The sequence below is a fragment of the Aotus nancymaae genome, unplaced genomic scaffold (genome assembly GCF_030222135.1).
Source record: "Aotus nancymaae isolate 86718 unplaced genomic scaffold, 86718_ANA_hifiasm-v0.15.2.pri h1tg000012l, whole genome shotgun sequence".
Classification (NCBI taxonomy): domain Eukaryota; kingdom Metazoa; phylum Chordata; class Mammalia; order Primates; family Aotidae; genus Aotus; species Aotus nancymaae.
In genome coordinates this window covers 42,897,934-42,921,044 of record NW_026988423.1, presented here as the reverse complement: position 1 = coordinate 42,921,044, position 23,111 = coordinate 42,897,934, and the positions used below count along the sequence as shown (strand labels likewise).

Genomic DNA, 23,111 nt, shown 5'->3' with positions numbered 1-23,111 from the left:
ATTATAGTGAGGAAAAATTCAGCGAAAGATCGGCACTTGAAACCCATCTTGTCTTGCACTGACTGGATTCGGTCAGGTTCTTTTCTGGAATGCCAGAGTCTCACTTCAGTAGCCTTAGAAGATGGCCATGCTCTTAGCAGGAATGCTACTGTCCCTCTGTAACAGCCTGGGGAGAAGTAACTCAAAGAGAGAAATGGTCAGGTTTTCTTTCTTTCTTTCTTTTTTTGAGATGGAGTCTCACTCTGTCGCCCAGGCTGGAGTGCAGTGGCTCCATCTTGGCTCACCACAACCTCCACCTCCTGAGTTCAAGTGATTCTCTTGCCTCAGCCTCCCAAGTAGCTGGGATTACAAGTGTGCACCACCATGCCCAGGTAAATTTTTGTATTTTTAGTAGAGACGGAGTTTCACCATGTTGGTCAGGCTGGTCTCAAACTCCTGACCTATGATCTCCCTGCCTTGGCCTCCCAAAGTGCTGGGATTACAGGCGTGAGCACTGCACCTGGCCAGATTTCTTGTATTTGGGAATTCTGCTTGGTCAGCTAAGTTAGGGGCCTATATTCTGCTGTGTGACCCGGGTCAGCTGGTGAAGGGAGGCAGGGGTGTAGGGAGGGGAACATGTGAGGGGTCTTGGTGACCATGCCTCGGGTCTGCCAGGACCCAGCCTCTATACCAGGGGTCCCCAACCCCTGGGCAGCTGACTGGTTTGGGTCTGTGGCCTGTGGGACTGTTAGGAACTGGGCCACATGGCAGGAGGTGAGTGACGGGTGAGCCAGCAAAGCTTCACCTGTATTTACAGCTGCTCATCATCACTGGCATGACCACCTGAGCTCTGCCTCCTGTCAAATCAGCAGCAGCATTAAATTCTCATGGGAGTATTGTGAACTATGCATGTGAGGGAGCTATTTCATAGGCCGCACACTCCTTATGAGAATCTAATGCCTAATGATCTGAGATGGAACAGTTTCATCTTTAAACCATATCCCTGTCTGGGCACGGTGGCTCACGCCTGTAATCCCAGCACTTTGGGAGGCTGAGGCGGGTGGATCACAAGGTCAAGAGTTCAAGACCAGCCTGGCCAATATGGTGAAACCCTGTCTCTGCTAAAAATACAAAAATTAGCTGGGCATGGTGGTGTGTGCACTAGCCTGGGTGACAGAGTGAGACTCCTTTTAAAAAAAAACAACAGAAAAAACACATCACCCCCACCCTACCCTACACCTCTGGTTTATGGAAAAATTGTCTCCCATGAAACCAGTTCCTGATGGCAAAAAGGTTAGGGACCGCTGCTGTACCCTGTCTGCCAGTGATAAAATCTTCTAACCAGGCATTTCTCGAAACATATCATATCGTTAAGCACCACAGGACTATGCGTCTCTGGGTTTCCTTATACACTTTTCTTTTCCGCAGTTTTATTTATCGTTACCTATTTATTCTTTCAGGTGCAATGTTGAAATCATTTGTCAAATGCTAAAATTGTTTCCATAGAAATACTTACAAAGGTAACATTTGTAGTATTTTTTAAATTATAAAAGTAATGGGCGTTTGGTGTGGAAAATTGGAGACTACAGTGAAATATAAAGGAGTAAACAGAAGTAATAAAAAATTCCTCCACTCAAACCCTCCTTGATGAATAATTCTTTCTTTTCAGAGGCAGGAGTTTGGAATCAGGTGGCTCTAGATTTAAAGTTTTACTCTACTTGCCACTCTCTTGGCTTTGTGAAAGCGACTCTGAGTCTCAGTTTTCTCATCTGAAAAATGGGATTCTGACATGACTGGCTTATTGTGAGACAGTATGAGATGATGTATAGCTGTACACTTCCCAGCACAGCAACCGGTATGGTTGGGCTCACCCTTGCACATATGTCCAACTGGGGCTGCCTTTCTGATCCTTGTGTTTTGGGACCAGTGGGCTAGCCCAGTCTTCTCATTGTGACAGTATGAGAATGTCCCTCGTGAGGCCCACGCTTGGAGCTGGCATGTAGCTCTTCACCTGGTCAAAGCAAACCACATGGCTAAGCTCAGATCCGGGGGTAGAGTAAACAGACTTTGCCTCTTTAGTAGGAAAAACTTCAAAGTCACACTGCAAAGGATATGGAGACACGGAAGGTGAAGGATTGGGCTATGAATGCATTTTGCCACATGGTAGAAACAGGATCTGCCAATCTCCCTGGCAGTTCAGGATGGAAGAAGGCATTTTACGGTTGACTGAGATAAGATTAGGTAAGGACTAAGCTGGGCCTGGAGAAGCTGCATTTGACCTGTCCTCCAGAAAATGGCTTTTTTTTTTTTTGAGACGGAGTCTTGCTTTGTTGCCCAGGCTGGAGTGCAGTGGCACAATCTTGGCTCACTGCAACCTCCGTCTCCTGGGTTCAAGAGATTCTCATGCCTCAGCCTCCCAAGTAGCTGTGATTAATGCCCGGATAATTTTTGTATTTTTAGTAGACATGGAATTTCTCCATGTTGGCCAGGCTGGTCTGAAACTCCTAACCTCAAGTGCTGGGATTACAGGTGTGAGCCACCGCACCTGGCTGGAAGATTTTATAAGTGGAGATAATAATAATAAAAGTAAAACAAGGACATAGGGATGGTACAGATGTGGGAAGAAACAGAAGTGTTTTCAGGGTCAGTGTCAGGAAAAACGTTGCAGGGTCGATTTGGGCAGAACAGTAAAAGGAAAACCAGCTCATCTGGTAAAACATTTCTCATTGGTCTGCTGAAGCCACGCCTGGCTAATTTTCTTTTTGAGGCAGAGTTTTGCTCTGTCACCCAGGCTGGAGTGCAGTGGCACAATCTTGGCTCACTGCAACCTCTACCTCCTGGGTTCAAGCGATTCTCATGCCTCAGCCTCCTGAGTAGCTGGGATTACAAGCACACACCACCATACATGGAGGCTTACGCCTGTAATCCCAGCATTTGGGACGCCAAGGTGGGCGGATCACTTGAGGCCAGGAGTTCACAACCAGCCTGACCAACATGATAAAATCCCGTCTCTACTCAAAATAACAAACCTTTAGGACCAGTTTGGAGCTCTGTAAAGGACTGAAGAGGTTGAAGGGTGAAACACTGCATGAGAGCAAAGCGTTTTATGGTCTTCAGAGATAGGGTCTCACTCTGTTACCCAGGCTGGAGTGCAGTGGTGCAATCACACCTCCCTGCACCTTCAACCTCCTGGGCTCAAGTGATCCTCTTACCTCAGCCTTCCAGGTGAGTAGCTAAGACTACGGGCGTGTGTCACCATGCCTGTCTAATTTTAAAATTATTTTTAGAAATGGGGTCTTGCTGTGTTGCCCAGGCTGGTCTCAAACTCTTGGCCTCAAGTGATCCTGCCTGGGCCTTCCAAAGCTCTTGGATTACAGGCATGAGCCACTGCCCCCAGCCTATGGCTTTTAATTTCTATGAAGAGTCCTACTGGGCCGGTTGTGGTGGCTAATGCCTGTAAGCCCAGCACTTGGGAGGCCAAGGCGGGCAAATCACTTGAGGTCAAGATTTTACTACCAGCCTGACCAACATGGTGAAACCTCATCTCTACTCAAAATACAAAATTAGGCGTAGTGGAGTGCACTTGTAATCCCAGCTACTCAGCAGGCTGAGGCAAGAGAATCACTTGTACCTGGGAGGCAGAGGTTACAGTGAGCCAAGAATGTGCCACTGCACTCCTCCAGCCTGGGTGACAGAGTGAGACTCCTCAAAAAAAAAGAATCCTACTGGCCAAATTTTGGATCTGTTAGTCCTTGGCATAAAGCTTTTTGTTATTTCTAATTTGCATTATTTCCTGATGTATTTTCATCCCTCTTGCAGCAGTTAGGGTTATCTCCTCTGGTTCTACACGTATCATAGAAAGGTTATAGGAAAAATACCAGGTATGAATAACGTAGGCAGTATTTCCTGTACATTCATGGGAGGATTTTTTTTTAGCTCTGGCCTGAAACTGTCTGCATTAATTTACCCTTAATTGTTTTTAGAAATTCTATTCCTGAGCCATTGCTTAATAAAACTCTAGGGTTTTTTTTTTTTTTTTTTTTGCTTTAGTTGAATTCCTCAAGATAAGCTGTACTATACCCAGACAGATTCATTTACTGAACTGAGAATCTGAAGGACGCCTCCCTTCTGCTCGTGTGTGTGTGTGTGTGTGTGTGTGTGTGTGTGTGTGTGTGTGTCTTTTCTTCCCTTTTAGAGAAAGCAGTGCTGTACAAAGCAGGGAACTGAGGGTAAAAGAAGAAAATCCTTCTGGGTGCAGTGGCTCATGCCTATAATCCCAGCACTTTGGGAGGCCCAGGTAAGTGGATTCATTGAGGCCAGGAGTTCGAGACCAGCCTGGGCAACTTAGCAATGCCCCATCTCTGAAAAAAAATTAAAATGAGTTGGGCATGGTGCCATGCCAGTAATCCCAGTACTTTGGGAGGCTGAGGCGGGTGTATCACTTGAGGTCGGGAGTTCGAGACCAGGCTGGCCAACATGGTGAAACCCCCTCTCTACTAAAAATACAAAAATTAGCTGGTCATGGTGATACAAACCTGTAATCTCAGCTACTCGGGAGGCTGAGGCAGGAGAATCACTTGAGGCCAGGAGATGGAGGTTGCAGTAAGCCAAGATCGTGCCACTGCTTTCCAGCCTGGGTGACAGAGCAAGACTCTCTATCAAAAGAAAAAAAAGGAAAAGAAAATAAAAAATCTTTCTGATGATAGAGAGTTTGTTTGCCCATGACAAGGCTTCTTACCATACCTTGAAACGCATATCTCACCAAGGAAAGCTGAGCCCCACAGATTTTTGTCTAAAGGAAATTACCTTGTCTTTGGAAAAGCAACTCTTTATGACTCAAAGAAAAATCCGTATTTCCCAGGTAACAAGGAGCCAGTAGGTGATCAGCCCAAGAATAAAAATTGTCTTTGGAGAATATTCCAAAACAAATATTAATGGGAGCCAGGCTGGCAAGAAGACATAGAGCTGTGTTGAGCCTAAAGTGCTTGGCAACAGAAGCTGTGCCAGTCACTGGTGTGACCGTGGTGTTGGGGGGACTCAGGCTGACTGTTCTCTGGCTGTGTGGACTGAGTTCATCCTTTCCTTCCCTGCTTCTGTGGGAAGCTGATAAAAGGTAGAATTCTGTCCCCCCCTAAAAAACTCAGTGTGCAGGCACCCACAATGACATGGTTTGCGTCTGCGTCCTCACCCAAATCTCACCTCGTATCGTCATCCCCATGTGTCTGAAGACGGACCTTTAATCTCCACGTGTTGAGGGAGGGAGGTGATTGGATCATGGGGCTGGTTTCCTCCATGCTGTCCTGTGACAGTGAGTGAGTTCTCAGGAGACCGGATGGTTTTGTAAGTATTTGGAAGTTCCTCCTTCCTTCTCTCTTCTGCTGCCTCGTGGAGAAGGTGCTTGCTTCCCTGTTGCCCTCTGCCATGATTATGAGTTTCTTGAGGCCTTCCCAGCCATGTGGAACTGTGAGTCCATTAAACCTCTTTCTTTTGTGTATATCTATTTATTCATTTATCTATTTTTGAGATGGAGTTTTTCTCTGTTGCTCAGGCTGGAGTGCAGTGATGCGATGTCAGCTCACCACAACCTCCGCCTCCTGGGTTTAAGTGATTCTCCTGCTCAGTCTCCTGAGTAGCTAAGATTACAGGCCATCACCATGCCTGGCTAATTTTGTGTTTTTAGTAGAGACGGGGTTTCTCCATGTTGGTCAGGCTGGTCTTGAACTGCCGACCTCAGGTGATCTACCTGCCTCGGCTTCCCAAAGTGCTGGGATTTCAGTCGTGAGCCACCGCGCCCGGCCTACCTCTTTCCTTTATAAATTACACAGACTCGGGTATAGCATGTGAAAATGGACTCATACAATATCTTGCATTCAGTTTCTGGGAGTTTTGCAGGGGCTCCCTAGACCATGATATTTCTCATGCTTTATAGCAGGCTAAATCTTGATGTGTGAATGTTGCCCCAATATGACTAATAGGCAGGGCACACTTGGATTCAAATGCTAGAGTAGGCTGTTTGTCCAGGAGACTGCTCTGTGTGGGAACTGAGCTAATGAGGTGTGTTGTTGCTTCCTGGAAGAACTGCAGAGCTCAACTGGAGGAAATTAAACCACTCAGCAAAGTGTGCATTTTTCCTAATAATGAGAGCCCCAGAAGCGGGGGCCTCGCACCTCTCAGTGATTCCAACCCACATCTCATTTTGCAAGGTTTGTTGTTGCCAAAAATGATACCGCTGTTTCCTGAGATTATAGGGAAGGCTTGATGAGGAGGGAAGCAAAAAGGGAAAATTGGGCTGGTTAATGCAGTTGACCCAAGCAGCTTTCAGAGTTTGAGCCCTGATTAGTAAATCAAGGGAGACAGAAGTGCGGTTGTGTTTGGGATGGTGTCTTTTAAGTGTTGAGGTGCCATCACTGATGCTTTAATTGAGGTAGGAAATAAGTGATGCCTTTGATCATAAGAGGAGCAGAGGGAATAAATAGGAAAGGGATTTTCATTTGTTCATTCAGTAACCATTTATCTGCCAATCATTGTGCCGAGCTCTAGGGGAACAGAAAGAAATACGACCAGGCACTGTGGCTCACGCCTGTAATCCCAGTGCTTTGGGAGGTGTAGGAGAAAGGATTGCTCGAGGTCAGGAGTTTGAGCCCAGCCTGGGCAACATAGTGAGATCCAATCTCTACAAAAAACAACAAAAAAAAACAGCCAGGTGTGGTGGTGCACGCCTGTAGTCCCAGCTCCTTGGGAGGCTGAGACAGGAGGATTGCTTGAGCCCAGGAGGTTGAGGCTGCAGTAAGCTATGATTGTGCCACTGCACTTCAGCCTTGGTGACAGAGCAATACCCTATCTCTAAAAAAGGAGAAAAAAAAGAAAGAGGGATACTGTAGCTCCTGAACGCCTGCACTCTTGGAGAAGGAATGACCAGAGTTAAGAGTGCCACGATGGCAGCCTGCAGAGGGACAGAAAATAACAAAGGAGAAGTGCCTGGCACCTGGCTGGGCTCTGGGAAGGCGGGGGCTGGACACCGGAGGACGTGCCTAGCAGGAAGAAGGTAGTGTTGGGCAGAAAGAATATTTGTGTGGCTTGAGAGACAGCATTCATAGTTCTAGGAAATAAACACTTACAGATTCATAGTGGCTGGAGAAAGGGCAGGGAGAGGCGATGAGGTTGGAGAGATGGATTGGGCTCAACTTGGGTGCCAAGCAGAGGAATTTAAACCTAATTCTGAAAGGTTAGAATTAGGAGAGGCCAAGAGATCTTTTAAGTAGAGGAGTGACGTGATCACATGTGTACTTTAGAGAGGTCACTCTGGTAGCAGTAGGGTAGGTGGGATGGGGTTGGGGGCAAGGGACCAGGTAGGTGGCTTTTGTTGTCATTCAGGAGGTAATGATGAGGACTGGAACTAAGCTGGTGGAAATGGAGGAGAAGGGAGAAATGTCATACAGAGATCCTGCAGATGGCAGAATCTGCAGGATTTGGTGATCGATTGGCATGTTGAAGGGTCATGACTTGAATTTGACTCCTGACACCACAGGGTGGTGCCCTTCAGCAAAGACAGGGTGATACAAAGAGAGCAGGTTTCAGTTTTCCACACGCTGAATTTGGGGTAGTTATGAGCTCTCCACGTGGAGATTTGCAGGGAGGAGCTGAAGTTTCAATGAAGGTCCAGACTAGAGATGCAGGTTTGGGAGTGCCTGGGTACTCAGAGCTATATAGACTTGCATGAAGTCACCCAGGACCAGTTTATGAAGAGAGAACTGCAACGGGCAAAAGAAGGAGCTTGAGGATTAGGGGAGTTTAAAGGAAAGGGTAATCTGTGCAGCAAAACCAGTAGCCAGGGAAGGTCCCACAGGAGAAAAAGCGCAGGTAGGAATGGGGGAGGAATATTGAGTGTCCAGGATCCGAGAGGAAAGAGCGATTATATAAGGGGGAGGGATGGAGGTGTTGCATCCTGCAGAAAGGATCATCAGCTATAGTGAGGTTGGAAGGGTCCCTCCATTCTAGCCACATAGAGTAGCTGTCACTGGAAACTTTAACAAGAACAGTTTTAGCAAAATAGTGTGCACAGGAGCCAAACGATGGGTGAAGCAAGGGATGAATGAGAAGTAAAGAAGGGAGACAGGAAGGGGAGGAAACATGGTAATTAAGGCAATTAAGGCTGTGGAAAAGGAGACTATTTACTTATTTATTATCATTGCTTTTTTTTTGTTTCTTTGTTTGTTTTTTTGAGACAGGGTCTTTTTCTGTTGACCAGGCTGGAGTGCAGTGATGCAATCATAGCTCACAGCACCCTTGACCTCCTGGGCTCAAGTGATCCTCCTGCCTCAGCCTCCTGAGTAGCCAGCACCACACCCAGCTAATTTTTAAAATGTTTTTGTAGAGACAGGATCTCGCTTTGTCACCCAGGCTGGTCTCAAACTCCAGGCCTCAAGTGATCCTCCTGCCTCAGCCTCCTGAGTAGCCAGAACCATACCCGGCAAAATTTTTAAATGTTTTTGTAGAGACAGGATCTTTCTTTGTCATCCAGGCTGGTCTTGAACTCCAGGCCTCAAGCAATCCTCCTGCTTCACCCTCCCAAAACTCTGGGATTACAGGCATGAGACACCGCACCAACTCAATTTTTTACTTAAATGGGAGAGAGTTGAGTAGAAAAGATGGGTGGAGGGAGAGCAAAGAGGCAAGAAAGAGTGATGGACAAGGCAAGGCTCTGAAGTGGGAGGAGGCTGGGATCCACAGTAAGGATGCAGGGGTCAGCCTTGAGCTCCTGGACTCAACTTCCATCAAGAGAGGAGGGTAAGACAAAGAATGGCTTGAGAGGTAGGTCAGCTTGGAGGACGAAAGTGCTTCTCTTATTTCCAGTCCGCAGGAACCACCCAGAGAGCTTGATAAGTGGGAGATTACTGGGCCCTACCTCGAGGGATTCTGATTCCCTGGGCCTGGAAGGAGCCTGGGGATTTTATTTTATTTTATTTTTTAAGGGCATGGCCTGGCTCTATCACCCAGGCTGGAGTGCAGAGGCAGGATATGGACTCGCTGCAATCTCTGCCTTCTGGGCTCAAGGGATCCTCCCACCTCAGAATCCTGAGTAGCTGGGACTATAGGCGTGTGCCACCATGCCCAGCTAACTTTTATATTTATTGGTAGAGACAGGATTTCACGAGGTTGGCTAGGCTGGTCTCGAATGCCTGACCTCAGGTGATCCGTCTGCCTCAGCCTCTCAAAGTGCTGGGATTCCAGGCATGAGCCACTAAGCCTAGCCTGGTCCCAGGGATTTTTATTTCTAACAAGTTCCCGGATAATGCTGTTGTAGATGCTACAGACCTGTGGAACACATATGGAAATTTGGGCTGATGGCATTGATTTCTCTGTAGAGTAGGAGGCACAATTCCTTGCGGAGAGGGAGGTTGCCCCAAGGAACTTGGCAAAAGGTAGAAGACAGTGAAAGGGAATGAAATCCAGGTTTCTAACCTAGAACAGGAAGAAGCTTGCAGAGCAGGCCAGGTGCGGTGACTCACACCTGTAATCCCAGCACTTTGGGAGGCAGAGGCAGGCGGATCACCTGAGGTCAGAAGTTGGAGACCAGCTTGGCTAACATGATGAAACCCCATCTCTACTAACAATATAAAAATTAGATGGGTGTGGTGGTGCATGCCTGTAATCCCAGCTAATCAGGAGCCTGAGGCAGGAGAATCGCTTGAACCTGGGAGGTGGAGACTGCAGTGAGCTGAGATCAAGCTGTGGCATGCCAGCCTGGGTGAAAAGAGCGAGAATTTGTCTCAAAAAAGAAAAGAAAAGAAAAGATAAAACCTGCAGAGCAAAGACTGGAGCCCTTGGAGGTGTCTCCTTTGCAGCTCATGAATGTGAGACTTGGTCCTGCATCCTGCAGTGTCAGCTGTGTGAGAAAAGGGGAGGAGAAGCAGGTGGGTGGTGCCATCTAGAGCTGGGATCGTTCAGCACTTGTAGGAAAGAAAGGCAGAGGGACAGGAGAACTGGGGGTTGGCAACAGTCAGAGCCTGTTTGAAGGAAGTACGGAGATTCCAGCTGGACTGGACGAACATGAAATGAGGGAAGGGCTAATAGATTCAAAACAAAACAAAACAAAACAAAAACATCCAGGCATGATGGCTCACGCCTGTAAGCCAGCACTTTGGGAGGCTGAGGCGGGAGGATTACCCGAGGTCAGGAGTTTGAGGCCAGCCTGGCCAACATGGTGAAACCTCGCATCTACTAATGTGGCACATATACACCATGGAATATCATGCAGCCATCAAAAACGATGAGTTCGTGTCCTTTGTAGGGACATGGATGAACCTGGAAACCATCATTCTCAGCAAACTGACACAAGAACACAAAATCAAACATCACATGTTCTCACTCATAGGTGAGTGTTGAACAATGAGAACATGTGGACACAGGGAGGGGAGCACTACACACTGGGGTCTGTTGCGGGGAAATAGGGGAGGGACAGCGGGGGGTGGGGAGTTGGGGAGAGATAGCATGGGGGAAATGCCAGATACAGGTGAAGGGGAGGAAGGCAGCTAATCACACTGCCACGTGTGTACCTATGCAACAATCTTGCATGTTCTTCACATGTACCCTAAAACCAAAAATGCAATAAAAAAAAAAAAAAAGCTATAAGAATCTGTGTGTACACGAAGTGAAAAAAAAAAATTAGCTGGGCATGGTGCAGAGGCCTGTAATCCCGGCTACTCAAAAGGCTGAGGCAGGAGAATTGCCTGAACCCGGGAGGTGGAGGTTGCAGTGAGCTGAGATTGTGCCATTGCCCTCTATCCTAGATGACCCAAGTGAAACGCGGTCTCAGAAAACAAACAAACAAGCAAACAAGCAAACAAACAAAACAAGTGGCCTGGGGCCTGGATGGCTAAGAGTAGGGGTTTTGGGACTGTGACGCTGGAGTACTGGGATGAAGGGAGATTATGACTGTGGAAGTCAAAGGTGGTCCAAGTGCAGCCATTCTGGGTGTCAGTCAGGTCCAGGTCAGGCTGTGGGGGTTTAAGACCCACTGCGGTAACCAAAGCAGGCGGTCCTGCTGGGCATCCCCGGGTGTGGGTCAGAGGCTCTTGAGGTGGTGACGGGAGGAAGGATTGCAATGACAAGGTTCTGATGAGGTGTGACACCGCAATCTGGTGTAATCTTCTTTTTCAAACCAAAGGGCAATGCATTCACTCGGGTTTCCTAGAGAAAGAGAAGGAATTGGGCAGGGGTGGGATGGGGAGGTAGAGAGAGAAAATGAATTTCTTTGTTTTTCCAATTTTTTATTGTGTTAAAGCATACATAACATAAAATTTACCATCTTAACCATTTTTAAGTGTCTCGCTGGCATTAAGCACATTCACTTTTTTTTTTTTTGGATGAAATAACGTGATTTATTGGTTTGCCCTTGACATGACTGCTGGGTTTCGGGGGGCACTGAGATGTAGAGGCCCCAGTCTTGTCTCACCCACTCCCATCCGGGGGAAGAAGGCTCACCCCCCCCAGATTCCACCCCATCCCACAGGGTCCCTGATAACCTGGTCCCATGGGTGGTCCTGTCCTGGGGCATTGGTGGCATTCTGGGGGCATGTCTCGCTCTGCTGTCTCTGCCACCCCCTAGTAAGAGCTCTGTCTTCCTCTTCCTATAGGAAAATAAGCCAAGCTACCACCATCAGGCAGCACTCAGGTGGCAGGTAGAGGTGACTGGAGGGTGTGGAGTTCCCTCCTGTCCTCTGGAGAAGGTTTCTTTGCTTCTCTTTCAGCACATGCTTGGCTTTTCTCCAGCAGGCTCAGGCTGACATCATCGGTGCCCAGGAGAGAGCCCTATACTTCGGCGAGAATGCAGCCAGGCAGCTAGAAGAGGGGAATCTGGGTACCCCGTCATCATCATTTCAACCTGGCACTTTGACAGGCTTTTAGGGGGAGTCCCTTGGGCCTCATCTCAGCACATTCACGTTGTCATGTAACTGTCACCACCACCCATCTCCAGAGCATTTTCATCATCTGAAACAAAAACACTCTCCTAGATAACAAAAACTTCCCATTCTCCCCTTCCCTGTCCCTTATAACCTCTTTACTTTCTGTCTATGAATTTGACCATTCTAGTTACTCCTGTAGGTAGAATCATGAAGGATTTGTGTTTTGTGATTAGCTTATTTCACCTAGTAATCCTCAAAGTTTATCCATGTGGTAGTATATTGCAGAATTTCCTTCCCTTTTAAAGCTGGATAATATTCTGTTTTATATATACGGTCATCCCTTGGTATCTGAAAGAGATTGGCTCCAGACCCCCTTAATACCAAAATCCCTGGATGCTCAAAGAAGTCCCTGACATAAAATGGCATCATATTTGTACATAAACTACGCACATCCTCGCATATACTTTAAATCATCTCCAGATTACCTATAATACCTAATGCAGTATAAATGTCATGTCAATAATTGTATCATTAATAAATGATTTTGTATCATTATTATCATTATTGAGACTGAGTCTTGCTCTGTCGCCCAGAGTGGAGTGCAGTGTTGCAGTCACAGCTAACTGTAACCCTGAACTCCTGGGCTCAAGCAATCCTCCCACCTCAGGCTCCTGGGTAGCTGAGACTACAGGCATGGGCCACCATGCCTGGCTAATTTTTACTTTTAGAGATGGGGGTCTCACTATGTTCCCCAGGCTGGTCTTGAACTCCTGGCCTCTAGCAATCTTCCCACCTTGGCCTCCCAAATAGTTAGGGCTACAGGTGTGAGTTGCTATGCTTGGCTCTGTGTTATTTTTTATCTTTGTTTTGGGGATATTCTTTCTCTGTGGTTGGTTGAATATGAAAACATAGAACCTGTGGATTAGGAAGGCTGGCTACATATACCACATTTTGTTTATACGTTCATCTGTTGATGAACACCTGGATTGCTTCCACCATTTAGCTGCGAATAATGCTTTATGAACATGAGTGTACAAGTATCTCTTCAAGGCTCTGCTTTCAATTCTTCTGGATATATACCCAGAAGTGGAATTGCTACTCATATAGTAATTCCATCGTTAACGGACCACCATCCTGTTTTCCACAGCGGCCATAACATCCTACCCTCCCACCAATAGTGTACAGAGGTTTCAATTTCTCATCCTCTTCAACACTTGTTATTTTCAGGGTTTTTTGTTTTTGTTTTTACAGTAGTCATTTTAATGGATGTAGTAAAAACGAATAAATAAAAGGTTCCTCTTCAAAGCTTTCCTCTTAGTTCATTATGAATAAGTAATAGTTTCTTCAAAGGTTAATTTACTTTAAAGCTTTTGCTAATAATCTTAAAGTAGCTGTTAGTCATAATAAAGAAACGTGCATCCCGTGTTCTTAGTTCTTACATTTTAACCTAGATACTTGCCCTGACAAGTCTTAGGTCAAAGCTTATTCCCTTTCCTTATTTGAAAATATTATCGCTTCTCTAAGCATTCCTCAAGTTACTTCCTCTTTTCTTTGTTCTCCTCTGCCTTTACTTCTTTAGAAAATTTGCCAGTTTTTAGCCAGTCGGGTCAAGCATAGAATGTGGGGTCAGTTCCGGCCAATGGAACCTGGACACAGCAGTAGGGCAATTGCGTCAGGTTATTAAAGTTATAAATGTCCCTGTCTCCTTTGTTCAGGTGTGCTCTCGTGGCAAGACTGCCAGCAAGTTACATCCTTCCTGCAGGAAGCAAACCAGCCTTGCTGAGTAATCCATTGTCTCGGTGTGGATTTTCCCCGACATTATAAACCTGCTTCCAATAATGGATGTGAGATGTATCTCACTATAGCTTTGATTTGCATTTCCCTAATGATTAGTGATGCTGAGTAGAGAGAGATTTATTTTAAGGACCTGACACACATGGTTGTGGTAATGCAATTGGTCCCGTCCTGGGTGATTGGGGTGGGGCAGTGCTTAGCAATTGGTCCCATCCCTCGGTGCAGCAGATGTTAGGGCAGAGACTGAGGAGCATCACTGTACTTGGGAGCTAGAGTTGAGGTGAGAAGACAGGAAGCTTTGCAGATGGGCCACACGGTTTTGCGCATGTGAGCCAAGCAATACCAAGAAACCCAGGTAGACCCTGGAAAGGGGAGCACTCGCCTTAGACGGACCCAAGAGACAAGGAGTGGAGGCTGAGCTCAGGCCCTGCGGTCGCTTGCCCATTCACCTGAGCATGCACAGGTGAACCTTCCAGCCCCAGCCCCTTTAAGGTTCTCTTCTCTGCCCCAGCCTGAGGGTTGGTGGAGATGACAGACTTAGCCCTGGGCGCACAGTAGCTGAAGTGCTGCGGCAGCTCATTAGCACAGGACTTTTGCAAGGCTCAGAGTGGCAGAGGGCAACCTTGGCTCCTCTCTGCTTGGGGCTCTTCAGTTCCGGGGCTTGCGGGCAGAACACTCTCCCACGTGAGCTTTATCCTCATTCCCGCCAGCCTTATGAACCCCAGGGGAGATGGAGCTGGCTTCTGCTCATCCACATCCCCCTTGAAGGGAAATCAAATATGACCTGGCTCAGGGATACTGTCCAGGAATACTTTGCCCTCAGCAGGCCATGGGCATGGTGGACCTGGCTGCAGAGGACCTTTTCCTGGTTGGGGCTTTTAGGGCAGAGATGAAGAAATCAAGAAGGCTGGGTGCAGTGGTGCACCCCTGTAATTCCAGCAGTTTGGGAGGCTGAGGTGGTCGGATCACTTGAGTTCAGGAGTTCAAGACCAGCCTGGCCAACATCATGAAACCCCATATCTATTAAAAATACAAATATTAGTCTGGAGAGGGGTGGCTCACGTCTGTAATCCCAGCACTTTGGGAGGCCAAGGTGGGTGAGGCATGAGGTGAAGAGATCAAAACCATCCTGGCCAACGTGGTGAAACCCTGTTTCTATTAAAAATAAAAAAAATTATCTGGGCATGGTGGCAGGAGCCTGTAATCCCAGCTACTCTGGAGGCTGAGGCAGAAGAATTGCTTGAACCTGGGAGGCAGAAGTTGCAGTGAGCTGAGATTATGCCACTGCACTCCAGACTATCGACAGAGCGAGACTCCATCTCAAAAAGCAAACAAACAAATAAAAATTAGCTGGGTGTGGTGGCACACACCTGTAGTCCCAGCTACTCAGGAGGCTGAGGCAGGAGAATTGCTTGAACCTGGGAAGCAGAGGTGGCAGTGAGCTGAGATCGCACCACTGTACTCCAGCCTGGGTGACAAAGCAAGACTCCATCTCAAAAAGGAAAAAAAAAGAAATCAAGACTCACATAGGAAGTAGTTGAAAGGTTGGGCTGGAAATTGTGTGGAAGTTTTTCTGCTGCAGCTGCCATCCCATGCCTGTCCAGCCAGGGGCATTTGGAAGTTGAAACACCATCAGAGCTGTTCCCATCTTGCTGCTTTTCAGACTTGCTGTGTGACTTATGATGAGTGAATTCACCCCTCTGGTCCCTGGTTTCCTCATCTGCAGAACGGGCCTAACTCCTAAGGTATAATGTAAGGACTAAATGAGGGAGTCTAGTACATGGTACCTTCCAGCGGTTTCTGGCACACAGCCCAAAGTACGTGTTAGTTATTACCAGCATCATCACCATTTTCTATAGCCTGCTGGGCCTCCTGGGCCCAGTCATACCTAAATTGTTTTTAAATGAGAGGATATTTGGGGAGCTTTTGGTTTTCAAGTTGGCAGACTGGGTCACAAGCGTGTCTTTCTTTCTTTCTTTTTTTTTTTTTTTGAGATGGAGTATCACTGTCGCCCAGGCTGGAATGCAGTGGTGCAGTCTTGGCTCACTGCGACCTCTGTCTCCTGGGTCAAAAAATTCAACAGAAAGAAAAAAAAACCAGAAGAAGAAAAGAAAAAAAGAAATTGGTCCAGACCTTAAAATAGCTTTTTAGCTACCAATCTTCTTTCAGATAAAGGATTGTTCATTGCTCACTGAGTAGTTATTGAAAGGACATTTATGATTTCTGAAGCCCAGGTTCAAGTTGGGGTTGCTAGAGGGAGCACACAGCAACCCCCAGGTATGGATTTTGAGGGTTTTTTGTTTTAGCACGCCACCACACCCAGCTAATTTTTGTATTTTTAGTAGAGTCGGGGTTTTACCATGTTGGCCAGACTGGTCTCGAACTCCTAACCTCAAGTGATTTGCCCACCTTGGCCTCCCAAAGTGCTGGGATTACAGGCATGAGCCACCACGCCCAGCCAGGACCCAGGTTTCTAACCTCACCCAGCTAAGCATGATCTCGGCTCACTGCAACCTTTGCCTCCTGGGTTCAAGCGATTCTCCTGCCTCAGCCTCCTGAGTAGCTCGGACTACAGGCGTGTGCCACCACACCCAGCTAATTTTTGTATTTTTAGTAGAGATGGGGTTTTGCCATGTTGGCCAGGCTGATCTCAAACTCCTGACCTCAAGTGATCCACCCTCCTCAGCCTCCCATCTCCCATTGCCTGGCTTGTGTAGCCTGGGAGGCCAACAGAGAGGCAGAAAATGTGTCTGGGGAGAACTAGGAACTTTGTCGGGATTATCCTAGGCATCAGTCTAGCTTCCTGCCCCTGGCTTGGGCTCAGCATCTGAAGTAGTCTGAGTGGGCAGGTGGTCCTGGTATGGGTTGTGGCTTTTTCCCAGACTGAGGTCATACCTAGAGCCAGAAACTTGGCGCCTGCTCCTTGCTAAGGATGCACCTGGTCCCCAGGGACAGGCAACTGCCCACGTTACCTGGTGTTGGAAACATGCACGGTGCTGCAAAGAAAAATGAGCACTGAGACAAAGGATTTTTTTTAGCAACACAATTTTTGCTTTCTGGATAGGGAAAAGGTAGTACCTACCTTTCAGGAAGGGTACTCTTACTAGCCATCTTGCTATGAGAGTACAATGAACAAAGGAAAACAGACACATTTATCCCTTACGCATTTGGGGTCGTCCTTACTGCTGTGTCTGATCTCTATTGGCTGGAGACAGACTTCACAATCTAAACTAAAACCCGATTGACTGACAACTTAAAACTTTTCTAAACAGGTAAAAGCAATGGAGAGCTGGGACATGCCTGTGAGCATGTCCAGCACAGATAATTGGTTAAATTACAAGGACGTAGAATGTACTACATGCCTGTAAGCACGCCATGTCTAACAGCTACATAGGATAGGGCTTAACAAAGTTATTAGCACACTTATTCTTTAACAAGAAAGGAAACATTAAAAAGGAACTTTCCTACTTCCCACAGCTGCTCCATTTCCCATTTCCCCAGGGGGAGTTGCCTGCCCCAGCCAAGAGGCTTGACTTACAACCAGATCCTTGATTGCAGGGTAACCCCATTGCTTGTGGGTGGAGAAGATGGTGCTAGAACTGTACAATCTGGCCTCATTTCTTTTCAGTTTCAAAATCCAGAAGCTGTTAAAAGCAAAGGATCAGAGAAATCAGCCCCAGGAAGACATGCACAGAGTGAATGGGTGTGTACTGTGTGCCTCTGACAGCGTGTGTCAGAGGCGTTTGAACCAGAGAGACTCCATCTTGAATAGGGGCTGGGTAAAATAAGGCTGAGACCTACTGGGCTGCTTTCCCAGAAGTTTAAGGCATTCTTAGTCACGGATGAGATAGGAGGTCAGTACAAGGTACAGGTCCCAAAGACTCTGCTGTTAAAAGAATGAGATAAAGAATGTGGTAAAGAAGACAGCCAAAATCCACCAAAACCAAGATGGCGATGAAAATGACCTCTGGTCGTCCTCACGGCTCATTATATGCGATTATAATGCATTAGGATGCTAAGAGACACTCCCACTAGCACCATGACAGTTTACAAATGCCATGGCAACGTCAGGAAGTTACCCTATATGGTCTATAAAGGGGAGGAACTCCCAGTTCCAGGAATTGCCCACCCCTTTTCCAGAAAACTCATGAATAATCCACCTCTATTTAGCAGATGATCAAGAAATAACCATAAAATTGGGCAACCAGCAGCCCTGTGAGCTGCTCTGCCTATGGAATAGCCATTCCTTATTTATTCCTTTACTTCTCAATAAACTTGCTTTCATTTCACTCTATGGACTCGCCCCAAGTTCGTTGTTGCGCAAGGTCCAGGAACCCTCTCTTGGGGTCTGGATGGGGACCGCTTTCTAGTAACAAACACACACATGTACAGCTGGTGAGAATGAGCTGAGATGGGACAGCTGCCACGCTGCCAGGCACAGGATGGCTGCTGACCTCTGGTCGAGGGGCCTCTGAGGGACCCTCTGGAGTGCTTTTGTCTTGCGGACCACCACGCAGTCAATGAGCTGATTCCTACCAACTGCCCGTGAACCCGTCAATAATCACTAATCTCTCTGGCAGCCCCCAGAATAGATTTACAGCAGCATGGTGAAAACGAGGCTGCTTGATCAATGCATCCCTGGACGAGCTCCTCCTGGAGACACAAACACATATTGTAACAAAACTTTATTTTCTTCTGAAAATTGCCTACATGATTAATATGGCCCGACATCGCCCAAGCTGCTCGGCATAAGAAACAGCCGTATTTCTTTCTCCCTCTTCAGCTCTGCTCCTCTCTCTCTCCGTGGCTTCACCTGTTTTCTTTCTTCTGCTCCCTATCCCGTTGTGCTATGTATCGTACCACCTCCCACAAGGAGAAGAAGGATGCATTAAAGTGCGCATACCTCGGCACTCCATTCCACTGTTTCTCTTTGCTGTTTTACTTCGTGGACAGCAGGAAGGGTACTCTCACTAGCCATCTTGCCATGAGAGTACAACGAACAAAGGAAAACACACAAGTTTATCCCTTACGCATTTGGGGTCATCCTTACTGCTGTGTCTGATCTCCGTTGGCTGGAGACAGACCTCACAATCTAAACTAAAACCTCGATTGGCTAATAACTTAAAAGTTTTCTAAACAGGTAAAAGCAGTGGAGAGCTGGGACATGCCTCTAAGCACATATGGCTTAGATGTAAGCATAAAATCAGATTCCCCAGTGCTGCCTGGACAGACTCTTGGTGCACCTGTGACTGATAAAAGCAGAGCACGTTCCCCGGGTACTAAATCATCTCTTACATCACCTGGATCCGTGGAGAAGGCCAAAGCTCTGTGCCCTGGAGTCCAGCCTGGATGAGAGGAATTCCTCCCTTTAATCTCTGTGCTCTGGCATGTGAGGGACTGCTGGCTCTTCTGAGGGAGGGATGTCAGCAGGTCGTCCTGTCTCCTGTCTCCAGGGAGATTCTAGGACTGCCCACAGAAGAGCTGGTGTGCTTTAGGTTGCACACTCCTGCAGGTACAGGGTCCTCTTCCTTTACTATGTTTACTGGCATTGGTGTTTTATTTCCTCTCCCAGAATGTTAGCTCTGTGACGACAGCAGGAACCTCTAGTGTGATATACGGAATTCTTAGTGGGTTCACTAGATGTCTTTATTTGGGTTCCCCCAGAAACAGAACCTGAAGCAAAGGTTTGAGTGCAAGTAGTTTATTTTGGAGGCGAAGAGAGCATCACTCGGGGAGTGGGGAGTGAGGCTGGGAGGGAAAGGCACCCCCTCCAAAGGGTGTGTTATGAGGATTGCACCTGTGGGTGGTGAGGGCTTAATCCTGCTAGGGGAATTTACGGTTAACTTGCTCTAGGGCTGAGGGAGCTGGGGTATTTGTATTAGGTTGATGCAATTACTTTTGAACCAACCAAATACATCAATTCCTGGCGTTCTTTTTTTTTTTTTGGAAACAGTGTCACATTATGTTACTCAGGCTGGAGTGCAGTAGCATTATCATAGCTCATGGCAGCCTCGACCTTCCGGACTCAAGTGATCATCCCACCTCAGCTTCCTGAGTAGCTGGGAACACAGACATGCACCACTGCACCTGGCTGATTTTAAAATTTTTTGTAGATACAGAATCTTGCTATGTTGCCCAGGCTGGTCTTAAACTCCTGGCCTCAAGTGCTGCTCCCACGTCGGCCTCCCAAACTGCTGAAATTACAGGCGTGAGCCACAGCACCCTGTCCCCAGTGGTCTCTAGTTGAGAGATTTAGGGGGTGGAGTAATCACTTATGCATCCGCAAAGAAGGTTTCAGGCAAGGAAGTGCAGGGGCTGGAGTCGGAAGTTGTGCAGGTGCACCCTGAAGCTCAGGGCGCAGGGAGGTGACAGGTAGATACAGGGAGACATGTGCCTGGGACTGATGCTGAGCCTTTCCTGTTGGGTGGTGAATTTTGGGGAAGTGGGTTTGGATCTGTTAATGCTCGCCTCCTTGTGGTTCGTTCTCAATTCTTAGCCAAGGAAATGCCCAGAGGGAACCAGTGATTCACGCCTCGGGAGGACTGGATGAAGATCTGGCTGAAATCTTCATTGTATCCAGCTGCAGTGGATGAGCTTTTATTCTTACTCTGACTCTGAGTTTCCAATCTCTCCTTCCTCAGGTGTAAGGAGCTCAAGTACTCCAAGGACCTGCCCCAGATATCCATCATATTCATCTTCGTGAACGAGGCCCTGTCCGTGATCCTGCGGTCAGTGCACAGTGCCGTCAATCACACGCCCACACACCTGCTGAAGGAAATCATTCTGGTGGATGACAACAGTGATGAAGGTACAGGGGTGGCTGACCTGTGCACGGCACATGATGACAGTAAGGGGAAATTCCAGCATGAGCCCGAACACCTGTGTCTCCTGGTCCCCGGAGCGTATGATCATAGCTCATGGCAGCCATGATCTCCTGAGCTCAAGTGATCCTCCCACCTCAGCCTCCCCAGTAGCTGAGAATACAGTCACGCACCACCGCACCTGGCTAATTTTAAAATTAGCTATGTTGCCCAGGCTGCTCTTAAACTCCTGGCCTCAAGCAATGTTCCAGTGTCAGCCTCCCAAACTGCTCAAATTATAGGCATGAGCCACGGCACCCTGTCCCCAGTGGCAGGGGATGGAGTGATGGCTTAGGCATCCGCAAAGGTTTCAGGCAAGAAGTGCAGGGGCTGGAGTTGGAAGTTGTGCGGTGTGCCCTGAAGCTCAGGGCGCAGGGAGGTGACGCAGGTAGATGCAGGTAGACAGATGCCTGGGACTGATGCTGAGCCTTTCCTGTTGGGTGGTGAATTGTCTTCCACAAAACTGCTCCCTCATGCCAAAAAGGTGGAGGACCGCTGTCTTTTAGAGGAATGCATCTAGGCACACCCTGGCCTGTTACTCTTTGAGTCCTGTAGGGCAGGGGTCCCCAACCCAGGGCCATGGGTCAGTAACCATCTGTGACCTGTTAGGAACTGGCCTGCACAGCAGGAGGTGAGTGGCAGGAGAATGAGGAAGCTTCATGTGTATTTATAGCCGCTCCCCATTGCTCCATTACTGCCTGAGCTCCCCCTCCTGTCTAATCAGCAGCAGCATTAGCTTCTCGTGGGAGCATGAACCCTACTGTGAACTATGCAGGCACGCAATCTGGGTTGTACCTCCCTTTTTTTGAGGCGGAGTCTCGCTCTGTCACCTAGGCTGGAGCTCAGTGTTGCCATCTCAGCTCACTGCTGTCTCTGCCTCTCAGGTTCAAGTGATTTTCCTGCCTCAGCCTCCTGAGTAGCTGGGACCCCAGGCGCACACCAACATGACAGGCTAATTTTTGTATTTTTAGTAGAGACAGGGTTTTGCCGTGTTGGCCAGGCTGGTCTCAAATGCCTGACCTCAGGTGATCCGCCCTCCTCGGCCTCCCAGAGTGCTGGGATTACAGGTGTGAGCCACTGCGCCTGGCTGATTGTACCCTTTTTATGAGAATCGAATGTCTGATGATCTGAGGGGGAATAGTTTCATCCTGAAACCATCTCCTCCAATCCCCAAGTTCCATGGAAAAATTGTCTTCCACAAAACCACTCCCTGCTACGACAAAGGTTGAGGACCGCTGTTCTAGGGCGGTTAAGAATCAGCAACTGCCCATGGATCTAGATGAATTTCTGTCTTCGCATGACCTAAGGTAAATGGCAGTGAAGGGCTGCATTCCTCCTTCACTCCCCAGCCCACACCCCATCTTTGTTGTCCTTCTCTGAGAAGCAAAATAAACAATTCCATCCTGTGTTAGGAACTATTAGGAACTATTTATCTACATTGGAATTCTCTGGGTCACTGTGGATGAAACAATCTTAAGTAGAAATGAGTGGCGTTTGCTCATCTTCTGGAATTCAGTGCTACTAGGAATGATGGCTCAACGAAAAATATACAACAAGCAAATATTGCATGTCAATTGCAAAACTGCTGGGAGGTCCATGGAGATATTTAATAGTTGGACAAAGGTGTGGTGTCCAGGGCAATGGGGTTGAGTGTTGCTAATGGTGCCTTGGTGTTGGTTCCCAGCCTGCAAAATTCACCTTGCTCACTGCAGGGAGTGACCCCTACAAGCTTATGAGATAAAAGAAAACCAGCTAGGGTGAGTGCCTGAAGTCCAAGAAAGCTTATCTTCTAAGCAACGACAGGATTAGGAGTAGGCTAAACCCCTTCCTTTCATCGTGCTGAGTGGAGAAGGATTACCCTGGAAGCCCCTCCGCTGTCAAGAAGATGGTGAAGAGGAGGCAATGTCACGGGTCCTGTTTAAAACCCGATTATCTTCAGGAGCACAGGAATGATCCTCTCCTATTTAATCAGCCTGGGAGCTGATGTCCCTGCCCCTTCTGAACTGGTCGACTCTTCTGAAGGGCTTGGGTGCACCTGGGCCCAGTGGTATGCCTTCTCTGGGACGTCTGGCTTATAGAGATGGGTCATTTGGTGGATTTTTCACATCCCTAGTTTTATTTCCTTACCTTTGGCCATTATTCATCTGTAGATTCTTCTAAACCTGACAATGATTGTCTCCTTGTGAGCAGGAAGCTCTTTCAGTTCCTGGAAGCCTCTAAGTAGTGCAGCAAAGTCTCTTTTCTTGACATGCCCACAGCTCCCTTCTCTGTGGCCTTTCTCTGCACCTACCACAGATGTCTTACTCCACCAGTCCTCCCATTCCCCCCTGCAGGGACTCCCTCTATATTTTCCCCAGGCCAGAAATCTCTGCTCTTGGACTCCCTGTTCCTGCGGCCCCGTTGATCAGCCTTCTAAGTCCCACCTGTTTCCCAGCTGTCTCCAGCAGAGCACTTCCTCAGAGAAGCCTCCTCTGACCTCTGAGCGGTGAAGTAAGATTGTGAAGGGAAGGCATCCCAAAAAGATTGATGCAGTGGGCGACAGAGCTTAATCCCACTGGGGAAACTCCAGGAG

General features: G+C 47.7%; 1 protein-coding gene across 1 annotated transcript in view; it reads left to right on the top strand.

Moving 5' to 3' along the window:
- The window catches only part of GALNT17 (polypeptide N-acetylgalactosaminyltransferase 17), a 554,525-nt gene that overhangs the window by 218,168 nt on the left and 313,246 nt on the right, over window positions 1-23,111 (top strand). The window contains exon 3 of the mRNA XM_012449084.2: window positions 20,321-20,487. Coding sequence (XP_012304507.1) covers window positions 20,321-20,487 — 167 coding nt within the window. The remainder of the gene's footprint in view (window positions 1-20,320; window positions 20,488-23,111) is intronic.